We start from the raw sequence: 12,918 nt of genomic DNA, 5'->3' as shown, positions 1-12,918 counted from the left end.
AAAATAAAAACACAGTTCAAGAACCTTTTTTTTTTAGTTTTTGCAAATGTGGTAATTTCAAAAACAAAAACATTGATGCTATAAAACAGCCCCCCCCCCTGGCCGTTGGTACTACGCAAAATAAGACCTCATTGACTTAATAAAAAACACTTACCTCTACCTTAATTCCTTTTATCAAATAATAATAATAATAATAATAGTAATAGTAATACTACTACTAATAATAATAATAATAATATCTGGTTTCCTGTTCTGAATAAATAAATAATACATGAGCAAGGCTTTCCTCAAAAAAATATGCCCAACTTGGAGCGGAATTTCCTATTTGAAATTTTTTGCTATTTAACATTAAAACAAGGATGGGATTAAAAAATAAATAAATAAATAAGTTCATGTTAATGGTTCTTTAAACATTATTTGGTTTTTCAGTTCTCTTCTTACCTTATTCCTTTTGCTGCCCTGCTTATTTGGTTTTCCACTTGCTACGCAAATGGTGCAGGGCTTATTAATACTTTAATTTCTGGGTTGATATAATGTAAATAAGAATAAGAAAACCCCTCTTCAGTACTCAAATCCAATCTTATTTTCCAGGGTTATTATCTCAAACTCTCCCTCACTTTTCTTTCAATACCCCCGACGGCTCCCTTGTCATACATTTGAGGTTAGAAAAGGAACCTTCTCTCAAAATTATGATGATGATTGATGCCTCTCTGGCTCTCCATTCACGTATATCCTTTGAACCAAAATGCTGATAATACGCTTGCTTGCCAATTCACTGGACTTGAACCATTGGTAGGTGAATTGAACTGTTGGGGGGTTGTGGGAAGAGTTAAGATGGAATAAAATAATAGGAGAGAGAAATAAATTAAAGTTGATTTTGTCACCAACGTTGACTTGACAGAAGATATATATTGTTATGGATAAAAGTGTCTAATAGGTCTCTGGAGGCATCAAAAAGTAAGTGTAATCACAAGAGAATATTAGAAAAGTGAATGGGAGATTCAGATGATAACCCTATTTTTGATATGAGCAACCACCTAGGCACTTAGGACCTTTTCCTTTTGAAAAAGAAGTATGTTTTAATTTTCAGGTGTAATTCCATCGTTTAAAATGTTTAAAAAAAAAAAACGCAAAATCTCACCTTTCAAGTGTAATTCCAATATCGCAATGCATGGAATGGTTCAATTGAAATACACGAAGTAGTAGGATGTACAATGATCATGATGATTCAGCCTAAGCGACAAGGTTCAAAACTATGGCTTAAGTCTAAATAAACTTTTTTAGTAAGATGAGGCTCCTGCAAGAGCACATACAGGTAATGCCAGAACCAAAAAAAAAAAAAAAAAACAATGCTGGTTTTTACAAGCATTCAGACAATTCCCAGATGAAACACTCCTTCCAGACAGTTCAATGCTATATCATCCTTTAGGTATGTCATACACAGATTCTAAAGCTAAACAATGGTTTGTCAAAACAGAAAGTCTATATTTAAACAATTAAATCCATATTTTTAGTTTAGAACATCAAATCTGCATGAAGTCTTTTAAAAACCTCATGCAGCAAAAAATAACTGAACATTTTAAAATGACTAGTTAAAGAAACAAAATGAATTAACAAAAATTGCAAGATGCACTGAGATACCATGCTTACAATTTTAAACTATGGATTTAAATATAAAAGAACATGAAGGTACATAGAATAACAAAACACACAACAGAGAAAATATGCACCTAATAATTTTCAGTCCCTCTTGGTCTGAGCCTTTGGCGGTCTTAGAACACTCCAGTCCAGCTTTTCACGCTTCTGTTGCTTATAAGAGCCTTTGTTGTCACCTAGCGAACTTGCATTTCTTTGTGATTTATCGGGATATTGTGTTTCAGTCTCTACATCTAGCTGTTTTCTTTTATGGTCTCCATCAGAATCACTATCTGGTCTAGCTACACCATAGGACTCTGATCTGGTCACTGAAAATTCATTTTCTCTGTACAAGTTGAACAGAAGAACCATAAAAAAAAAAGCATGTCTGTAACTTATATGAATTCATGCTAGAAATTTCACCAAGAACCTTCTTTATACAGAAACACAACCACCTTAATACCCTCTAATGTTCAACTATTCTATGGGTGATTACTTCATTGATCTGATCTTCTACCAATGCATACAAAAAAATTACCAGTAAATGAACTGATATAGAGAATTTGAATACAAGGTTGAGTCACCAACCTGTAAGAAGTTCCTCCATTTTGATCACCAGAAATTGTGGTAGGTTGACAAAGACTTGCTGCTGCTTCATTTAATTTCTGCCAAGTACCAAGACAATGCTTCCACATGAGGAAGGTAAAAGTCCCAAAAGTAGGAGAGTGGTAAACAGATTATGAATGGTCTTTATACTCACATCAATAGAAGGATTAAAACTTTGAAATGACATCCGGCCTTTCAGCGCCCCTGGATGGGGATTTCCCTCCATTATGACTATGCTGTGAGAAAAGAAACAGCTAAATGAGTGAAAAAAAGTCCCCATGTACTTATCAAATTGTCACCATTTGATGTAAGCCAAATGATCACATTCTCGACCAATGCTAACAAAATTTTCAAAGCATGCTGAAATCAAGGACATGACATCTTGTACAGTAGCATTTGCTAGAAGGAATGAAAAGTCACTTAAATGTTAAGCTCACTTCCAGCACTCACCCCTAGCATAAGAGTGACCCTCTATGAGATGCTTATCTCTTTCTTTTTCTTTCTTACCCCCACCCCCACCCCAATTTTGTTAGCCAAAACATAGGCGGTTACAACAACTTTGTAAATAGGCCACGTGGCCTCTCACTTGTCCAAAATCAGTTAGCCTTGTATCTATATATATGCAGAAATAAAATATTTGCTTTGCGCGTGTCATTCATTCAAGATACCAGTTTACATGGTATCAGAGCCAGATCTTCCCTGATCTGCACTTTCGTCTACCTTCTGTCTCCCCTGTTTTCTTTCTTTCCTCTGTATCAGAACTCATCAATGGCATCGAAGCAAGAATCAAGCGTCCTGCGTCAAAATTTGTCCATGGAAGCCAGAACGGATCCAACAAGCTCACCGTTCTATCTCCATCCATCTGATAATCCAGGATGGATTCTTGTCTCTGATCTACTCACTGGTGATAATTTTCACACCTGGCAACGAGCAATGAAGACCAACTTCGAGCTAAGAACAAATACAAGTTCATCGATGGTTCATTGCCACGACCACTGTCATCCTCACCAGAAGAAGAGATTTGGGACAAATGTAACTCAATGGTCATTTCTTGGATCCTAAACCTAGTAGCAAAGGAAATCCACCACAGCATAGCCTTCATTGAATCTACAGTAGAAATCTGATGTGAGTTGCAAGAAAGGTTTGGCCAGAGTGATGTTCCATGCATTTATCAACTTGAGCGAGATCTTGCCTTGCTCCAGCAAGGAGATCTTTCTGTAGTTGCATACTTTACAAGGTTGAAAATTCTCTGGGACAAGCTAGCAACACTCACCGACCTACCTGAATGTACTTGTGGTCTAAACTGTGGCACTGTGAAATTCTTTCTGGCTAATCGGGAAAGGAGGAAGATTCATCAATTTCTCATGGGACTGAAAGATTCCTTCAACATGCTTCGCTCACAGATTCTTGGATCCGATCCATATACCACCTCTCAATCGAATCTATGCCTTAGTTATCCAGGAGGAGCGACACCAACTAACTATTTCCTTGAGAGGATCATCGGCTCTTGATGTTGCAGCTTTCCATGTTGCTTCCAAACCTCAAACTCGTACTTCTGGACGAAATAGACCTTACTGTGACCACTGTAAACGCCAATGACACACAAAGGACAAATGTTATGAGCTCAATGGATATCCTCCTGGTTGGAACCATCGACCTCCCGGAACTGACAAGAATGCTCGTCCTCTGCGAGATCGGGCCGGATCAGACAAAGCAACTTCATACACAGTGACCACTGCTCCTTCAACTTCTGGTCAAGAATCCCCTGTTATTGGATTGTCTCTGCAACAGTACAATCATTTGATTTCTCTCCTCAATAAAGATTCAACTGATATCTCAGCCAATCTTTCTAGCAAAACCATCCCTATCTCTTCTGTAGAATGGATACTCGATAGTGGTGCATCCGACCACATTGTCTCTGACATGTCTCTATTCTCGTATTACTTTCCTTTACCTACTCCAAAATATGTACACTTGCTCACTAGTGATACTACCTCTGTTACACACCATGGCACAATTTCCTTCACTTCTAGTCTTTCTCTTTGTGATGTATTGCACATTCCAGCTTTTACTTGCAATTTAATTTTAGTCAATAAATTGACTCAACAGTCATGCTGTGTTGTTTCTTTCTTCTCTACTCATTGCATCATACAGGACCCAATCTCGAAGATCACGATTGGAACGAGTGAACTTTGAGACGGTCTCTACTACATCCGTTTTTCTCCTCCCACCTCAGTTCATCTTACCAACTCAGCATCATCCTATGAATTGTGGCATAGGCGCCCCGGTCACGCTTCCAAGTCTCGTCTGTCTTTGCTACCTGAACTTTCTCCTTCACCCTCTGATGTATGTTGTGATGCCTGCCACCGTGCCAAGCAGACAAGAAGTCTGTTTCCGATTAGTCATATTCATACTACTTGTCCATTTCAGTTGAGACATTGTGATATATGGGGCGGTTATAAAACCCTATCTCACACTAATGCTCATTTCTTTCTCACTATAGTAGATGATTACACTAGATGTACTTGGACGTTTCTCATAAGGCATAAATCTGAAGTTTTTCATTACCTCACCTTTTTTTGTGCAATGGTAGAAACACAATTTAAATACTCAATTCAGCAAGTTCGATCTGACAATGGCCTAGAATTCATGTCTGGCCCCTTGCAAGATTTTTTTTCAGCAGAAAGGCATCATCCAACAGCTGTCTTGTGTTGGCACACCACAACAAAATGGTGTTGTCGAACGCAAACATCGACACCTATTAGAAGTTGCCCATACTCTTCGCTTTCAAGCATGCCTACCTATTAACTTTTGACTTATCTCATCAACATCACACCAACACCCTTGTTGGGAGGAAAATCTCCATATGAGAAGATTCATCTTCGACCCCCTAACTACAACTACCTCAGGGTGTTTAGATGCTTATGTTATGCTCAAATCAGACCGGTTCCCCATGACAAATTTGCTGCTCGTTCAACCCAATGTGTGTTCATTGGCTATCCACACGGTCAAAAAGGGTACAAGGTGTTCAACTTCGACACCAAACAGATATTCGCATCACGGGACGTAGTTTTTTATGAATCTGTTTCTCCATTTGTTGCTGCCCTGGCTATTGATTCAACTGAAACTGCTATAATTCCTATGCCTCAACCTAATGATGGATGTGATCTTCCTTCACATAGTGATGGACACCATGTGCATGAGAGAATTGTTGAACCCATTATAGACAACAACAGTCCCATCGCATGTCTAGACACAAATAATGGGCCTGATCACAATCATGCTACTGATGGCCCCATTAATTCTCGTCCCACTCGCACACGCCACCTCCCATCACATCTACAAGACTTTGTGTGTGACCTCCTACATCTCTCACAACCCACCATGCCCTACTCACCCCTACATCCCATCATCCCCCCGAACCTACAACGTATTCTCAAGTTGCCAAATGCCCTCATTGGCAGGCAGCCATGGTCGACGAGCTTGTAGCATTGGACCGTAACAACACCTGGACCCTAATAGATCTCCCTTCTGGAAAACGAGCCATAGGTTGCAAATGGGTCTATAAATTGAAGTTAAAGCCAGATGGGTCCATAGATCGCTACAAAGCACATCTTGCAGCAAAGGGCTACACTCAGGTTGAAGGATTGGATTATTATGATACCTTTGCTCCTATTGCAAAATTGGTGACTATGTGTTGTTTACTTGCGGTTGCCGCCGCAAAGTGTTGGGAATTGCACCAGTTGGATGTCAACAACACCGTTCTACATGGAGACCTCCATGAAGAAGTCTACATGACGCCCCCTCCCGGTCTTCTTACCTATAATGATCATTGTGTTTGCAAGTTAAATAAGTCACTCTATGGCCTTAAGCAGGCTTCACGGCAAGTGTTTGCAAAATTCACACAAGCTCTCCTCGACGTTGGTTTCCAACAGTCAGTGGCCAACTACTCCTTGTTCACATCACACCAGTCCAACTCATACATTGTTGTCCTTGCGTATGTGGATGACCTGATCATCACCGGGAATGATCCAGCTCGCATTGCTTCTCTTAAAAGCCACATAAACAGTTGCTTCAAGACAAAGGACCTTGGGCCCTTACATTATTTCTTGGGCATTGAAGTCTCCGGAACTACTGATGGAATTTTCCTCAATCAGCATAAGTATATCCTTGACATCATTACTGAAGCAGGCATGCTTGACTGTAAACCGAGCCCGACTCCTATGGAACAACAGAAGCATTTCCATGATGACACTAGTCCACCCATCACTGACCTTGCCCGGTTCAGGCACTTAGTGGGTCGATTGGTCTATCTTACAGTCACCCGGCCCGAGTTAAGCTTTGCAATCCACTCTCTTAGTCAGTTCATGAATGATCCCCGTCAGGAACACTTGGATGCTACCCTTCGTGTTGTTCGCTACCTCAAGGCCACCCCGGCACATGGACTATTTCTATCACCACACAATGACTTCCAGCTTCAAGGTTATTGTGGCTCTGATTGGGCTAGTTGTCCAATCACTCGGCGATCAACCACAGGATATATCACCTTTCTTGGAAACTCACCACTTTCTTGGAAGACCAAGAAACAACATACAGTTTCGCACTCCTCCGCAGAAGCCGAATATCGGGCAATGGCGGTTGCTACTTGCGAACTTTTGTGGCTTATGAGAATCCTTACTGATCTTACATTACCCTTCTAGCACCCATGAGCGTACGAAACACATTGACATTGATGTCACTTTGTACGTGAACATATCCAGAAGAAGGAAATTCAGACCTTCCACATTTTTGGCGCCCTTCAGCCAGCTGACCTTCTTACAAAAGCTCTCAGTGCAGACCGATTTCAACAGATATTATCCAAGTTGGGCATTGCTTCCCACGTCCAACTTGAGAGGGGGGTATTAGCCAAAACATAGGCGGTTACAACAACTTTGTAAGTAGGCCACGTGGCCTCCCACTTGTCCAAAATCAGTTAGCCTTGTATCTATATGTATGCAGAAATAAAATATTTTCTTTGTGCGTGTCATTCATTCAAGATACCAATTTACAAATTTTAAACAAGTCATTCTTCAGATTTCTGATCATTGCACACTCATCCAAAGTTAAAGTACAAAATATCTAACTACAACAATTATGTGTATTTCTCACCCATAAGGTAAATGTAAGAATTAATAATTAACAGCAACAATAAAAAAAATCTTTAAGGGGGTATTAATTATGCAATCCATAAATAAATATAGAAAGGTGAATAACAATTTATTGTTGAGGCGTAAGGGCACTGGAGCAGTGAGACAGATGGAGATGTATTTTGCATCAATTTGTCAGACTCAGACTGTTCACAAAACCGGAAAGGCTTATCATGTTTTTTAGTAAAAAAATGCGTATAAATATTTGGTCAATGTAGATATTAAAGAAACAAAAAAGAATATAAATGGTGTAATAGTTCAATGGTAACCTGCCATTTTTGTGAAGGAGAGGTTATAGGTTCAAATCCATAATCAATAAGAGTTATTGACTAAGATATTAAGAGAAATTAGAATACCTAATGAATGAAGTAACTACTACACAACAAATATTAGGAAATAAACATAAAGAGTTGTTTTTTCTTCTTCCCCTTTTCCTTTTTTTTTTGGCCGGGGGAGGGGATTTGGGGATTGAGGGAAACAACCCAGATAATCTCTTATAAGAAAAACCGAAGGCAACCCAATCAAAAAAAGAAAAAAAAAAAAAACTTGAAGGGAAAATACCATTTTCTGTTCTGTGTACCAGGCGAAACAAAGTGACCACTGGGTTTGACCTCTTCTTCCTTCTTAGATTTTTCCTCCTTCTGAGCTGCTCTTTGCATGAACTGGCATAACAAAGAATAGACCAATTGAGGTTCAAAGAAATATAAACCCAAATAAGTATTCAGATAAAGCCATGAAAGAAGGTACTCTCTGACGCCTTACCTTCAAGTTCTTCAATGTGCAAGAAAGCTCACGCTTAGCCATTCTAACTTAGCAGCTTTCTATCTCCCCCCGAAGATGATAACTAAAACCTCTCTCTCTCTACCCCCGCTATTGTGTTTCTGTATAGATAGACGGAGGGAAGAGGGCAAATATGTTTTGGGGGGTGTGAAGAGGAAAAAAGGGTTTTTGAAGACAATACCTTCTAGTCTTCTACCATTCGACACCAGATCTGCTGCTCACACGTGGCGCCTCACATCGACTTCACAGGCATATCCTATTGTGCATTGAAAACATTCACCGTACTTATACGTGTACGAGAGATGTTCTCAATGCACGGTGGGATGTGGGTATAAGATCGTTGTGAGACTGTATGAGGAGCAGATCTTACCTTCGGTTGAGACGGAGTCCGCGTTTTGTGAATCCGTGGATTTAAGGTCGTCCGAGCAAAAACCTGAGAAGGCCCATTAACAGAAAACAAAAAAGCTGATCAAAATTAGGGATGATAATTTTTTTGTAAAACTGGGGCCCCACCCCATTCCGAATAGAGTAGGTTTTCCCCGACCCTAAACAGGGATAGGGAAAATATTTTTTCTCCGAATTATGAACAGGGCAGGGATGAATGTTGTATATAATTCTCCGACTCGAATTCAAAAATAAAATTAATAAAATATTTCTAGATTTAATATTAATATTTAAAATATTTTTAAATTTTCTCTAAATTCTTAAAATTTTAAAATCTCGTAATTCCAGTTTTTAAATATTTCCAAAGCATTATAATTCAATTCCTAAAATATACCAAAATTCTTATATTATATATATAAATTATTCACAAAATAAATAATTTTTAACAAATTATCTTAAAGCGAGAAAAATTTGAGATTACCTGCCCCTGATGGGAGTGTATGCCCCGATCGCCACCAAGAATGGGGCAAGAACGGAACAAAATATCTTAACTTTGGGGCGGGGACGGGGAGGGGTGCCCCGCCCCAAACCCGCCCGGTTGCCATTCCTAATCAAAATCCCTCAGTTCGAACACTCCCTCCCCATTAACTGAAGTATCCGGTACAAAAAACAGCAGATCCCGTTCCGTGAGCACACCACATGCGTAGTCGAAGCCATGACGGCATGACTAGACTGATTGCCCCTTTGCTCACCTCGGCGAGAAGGCACGACACAGGGACCCCTGTCGTTTTCATTACTCCGGTAATGTCTGCACGGATTTCCGTCAAGGTGGGTGCCGTTGTGGCGATGCCTGTGACTTGTGAATTCGCTCATGGGGTCTTCGAGTGTTGGCTTCACCCGGCTAGGTACAGGACTAAAGCCTGTAAAGATGGTAAGAACTATAAAAGAAAGGTTTGTTTCTTCGCTCGTACATCTCGTCAGCTAAGTGTGTTGTCTCTTCATTCCGTCGAAACTCAGGCGTCCCCCTCTCCCACTGTTACCTCACCTCTGTGCCACGAAAAATACCCAATTTCCGTCTTATCTGATGCTAATTTTAACCACTATTGCGTTTTCTGTCACTCCGTTGCTTCATCCCCGATTCAGCCAACTTCGAGGAGCAGCAACAGTTTGTTCTCTCACCTTCAACCCTGATGATGCGCAATCCGGCCGGTCTTAGCTGTCAACGACCTTGCCTCTGAACTGAGTAGCAGGGAACCTGAAACGGAGGAGATGAGTAAGCTTCGGGGAGAACACGGTGTAAAGGCTCTGAAACTTAAGTTAGAATCCTTCAAAGGCAAGATAAAACCAGATAGCGCAAAGTTTGCATACCTCCGCTTTGGGGGGGTGGAGAGCCTTTTATAACCACCTCGCGCACTCACTCCTAGACTTCTGTCAGGTCGGGAATGATTATTTCCATGCTTCTACCAGTTCGGGCGTCATTGCCTCTGCTGGGGCAGAACCGTCACTGCTCTTTTTGTCGGAGCCGTCTCTGTAACTAGAGATGGCAGTGGCAGGTGACCGTTGAAGTGCAGCCGTCAAGCGTCAAATCCCAAGTCAGTCAGGTGCGCCGCCCTTGGATTCGGACTCCTTTGGTGTCAGGTACGGTGTGGTTCGTCCAGTTCAATGCTCTAGAGGCGAAGTGCCTGGAGGGGTACGTGAGGCGAAGTCTTGAGTTCGGATAGGGGGGTTGTCCCGAACTGTCATAAGATGGGCTAGTTCGGGTCTCTGCTTTGTGTGACTCGGGGCCAAAAGGGAGGGTTTGGGCTCCTCGTAGGGAGTTCGAGCTCTAAGTAGGGAGTTCGGGCCCCTTGTAGGGAGTTCGGGCTCTAAGTAGGGAGTTCGGGTCCCTTGTAGGGAGTTCGGGCTCCTCTTATGGAGTTTGTCTCCTCGAGGGGAGTTCGGTCTCCTCGAGGGGAGTTCGAACCGCTGGTCTCTTCCCTTTGGTGTTTGTACCCTCGGTACGCTGTTTTAAGTGCCGAGCTACTTGTTTTTTGCCATGTGGCGTGATTTGCGAGGTCGGGCCAAATCTTCCTTCATCAATTGCCCCCCACTCCTCGTGCTAAGGGTCTTGCCCTGGCGCGGGGAGTTCGCAAGGTGTCAGGTAGATTTGCCCTGCACTTTGAATCTTGGTTCTACCGGCGCGAGGTGCGTTGTCAGGGTTCCTTGGGCTTCTTCGAGCGTCCTTTAGGTGGGAAGCACGCCGGCCTACCAAAACGCTGATAGATGTGGTGGCGCGCGCTTTATTTCGAAATTTCAAAAAAGTGTGCCACTTGGGGGGCGCGATAGCAGGCGTCTTTTCAAATTTTGAAAAAGATGTGCCGCTGCCGTTTTTACTGAGGAGACGTGCGCTGGCGTTCCGTCAGTTTCGAAAAGATGTGCACCGGCGCTCTGTCAGTTTCAGAAAGACGTGCGCCAATCACGTCTCGGTCTCGGGGGACGTGCGGTCAGTGCAGCTGTAAGCCGTCGGATTGGCTTTGATCTAAGCCGTTGCCTTTCGGTCACTGTGAGTATAAATAGCGGGGGGGACCCCAGTTGTTGTCACTTCTGTATTCCTCTCGAGCTCGCGTCTGAGTTTCAGCTTGCATCCAGTTCGCGTCCAGGTTTTTTCAGTTCGCGCTCAAGGTCTTCCGCTCGTCCGAGCTCCTGTGGTCTACAGCCTTTGTCCGGGTGAGTACTTTCCTGGATCTCGTCTCACTCCCGATGTCTAGCTCGGATGGCTCAGATAGTCCTTTCAGCGGGTCTGATGCAGGTTCTACGAACTGAGTTGCATCCGCCGATAGCCCTAGCGAGCCAGAGGTAGCGCTCGAGGAAGAGTTCGAGCTCGTAGGCCATGGCGCTTCGGGTAGTTTGGCGTCCACCTCTCGTCGGGGTCGGATGTTAGACAAGTTCGGTCATTCGACCATGACGCCCGAGGGGCTCCAATCCCTCATTACTTACTATAACTTGCCCGGGGAGTACGCTTATTTCATACCTTCGGGTAGCTTTCCTTGGGAACACGGTCCTGATGAGATCGTGATATTCCGAGAGCAGCTCGCCGCGGGGCTGCGATTGCCTTTCCATCCCCTCTTTGTCGAAGTCTTGAACCACTTCGGCGTGACGATCGGTCAACTTCACCCGAATTCCATTCGAAAATTGGTGGGGACAATCTCCTTATTTTGCGAAGAGAGCTTTCCGTTGGACTTGGAGATTTTTTCTTCAATCTTGATGCTTAAGAAGCAAGCGGGTCCTCTCCCCGGGCGTAGGCGGGCTTATTACCTGTCTCCTCGCCCGGGCTTTAAGCTTTTACATGAGCTCCCCAACAAGGTCCTAGCATGGAAGCAGGACTATTTCGGGGTGCGAAGTGTGCTGGGGTGGGCGTTTCAGACTGGGTGGGGGATGGCCGCTCCTGATTCCGGGGTCATGCTTGACAAAGAGACGACGAAGGGCCTCTAGCAATGGGCGCGGCTTGGGCTGAAGTGTCAACAGTATCTGACGGAGGCCAAGCTCATTGCGGCCGGCCTGAGTTCGGGTAGGTTCTTTACTTAGAGATTCTTATCTTGCTGTCTTTCTTGCTTTTTACTGATGGCGAACTTCTTTTCGCAGGTGCGATGGATTCTCGAGGGACCTGGGGTGGGCACTTGTTTCAAGGTATGAAGAGGAGAAAGCGGGTTGCCAAGCGAACTTGCACTGAGATGCCCCGGGATGCGAAGCCCGAGGTGCCGGATTATCAGCCAGAAGATCTGCCTAGGGAGCCCGAGATGGTCCCTCCAATGCAGGAGCCGGCAGGGGGCCCTTATGCTGAGACTACCTACACAGGGGCTCCTACATACTCCGGTGCTTCTACGTACTCCGGGTCTACTCATACGCGAGTTGGGCCCTCAGGCTCGGGGGCCCTGGGGGATTTCAGGAGTGTGTTGTCGCCGACCCATGCTCTTCAAAAGAGTAAGGAGGCTATTTTTCCCGAGGAGGTCACAGCGTGGACCGATCTCCCTCTGCATCAAGTGGCCTGCCGTGCCGTTACCCATGCCATGGTGGTAAGTGTTCTCCTTTCTTTAGAGCTCTTCGGTTTTTGTTTTGTTGGTTCTTTTGATCACTCGGTCCCTTTTGGTAGGTGAATTATTCTATTCACGCCTTGGCGGCTCAGGTGGAGAGGAGCTCGAGGCAGGCGCGAGCTGCCGAAGAGGCTCGTCGCGCTGCCGAGGAGGCTGCTCGTGCTGCCAAAGAGACTGCTCATTTTTCACGGATTAGGCAGGCGAGGTCTCAGAGGGATGCCGAGGCCATGGGAGTGGTGGTGAAGCACATGGCGGAC

At 43.6% G+C, this 12,918-nt stretch overlaps 1 protein-coding gene across 1 annotated transcript; it reads right to left on the bottom strand.

The window, feature by feature from the left end:
- Positions 1-1,464: 1,464 nt before the first annotated feature.
- Positions 1,465-8,364, bottom strand: LOC104601046 (scarecrow-like transcription factor 11 (SCL11)). The gene is made up of 5 exons (XM_010264238.3): positions 8,190-8,364; positions 7,989-8,089; positions 2,396-2,477; positions 2,224-2,300; positions 1,465-1,981 (listed from the first exon to the last, which is right to left on the bottom strand). The coding sequence occupies exons 1-5, from the start codon at positions 8,229-8,231 to the stop codon at positions 1,741-1,743; spliced, it is 543 nt and encodes a 180-aa protein (XP_010262540.1). The 5' UTR covers positions 8,232-8,364; the 3' UTR covers positions 1,465-1,740.
- Between the last annotated feature and the right edge of the window lie 4,554 nt (positions 8,365-12,918).

The sequence above is a fragment of the Nelumbo nucifera genome, chromosome 2 (genome assembly GCF_055504915.1).
Source record: "Nelumbo nucifera cultivar China Antique chromosome 2, China Antique-T2T, whole genome shotgun sequence".
In the NCBI taxonomy this organism is placed as follows: domain Eukaryota; kingdom Viridiplantae; phylum Streptophyta; class Magnoliopsida; order Proteales; family Nelumbonaceae; genus Nelumbo; species Nelumbo nucifera.
This window is presented reverse-complemented; position numbering and strand designations above follow the sequence as displayed.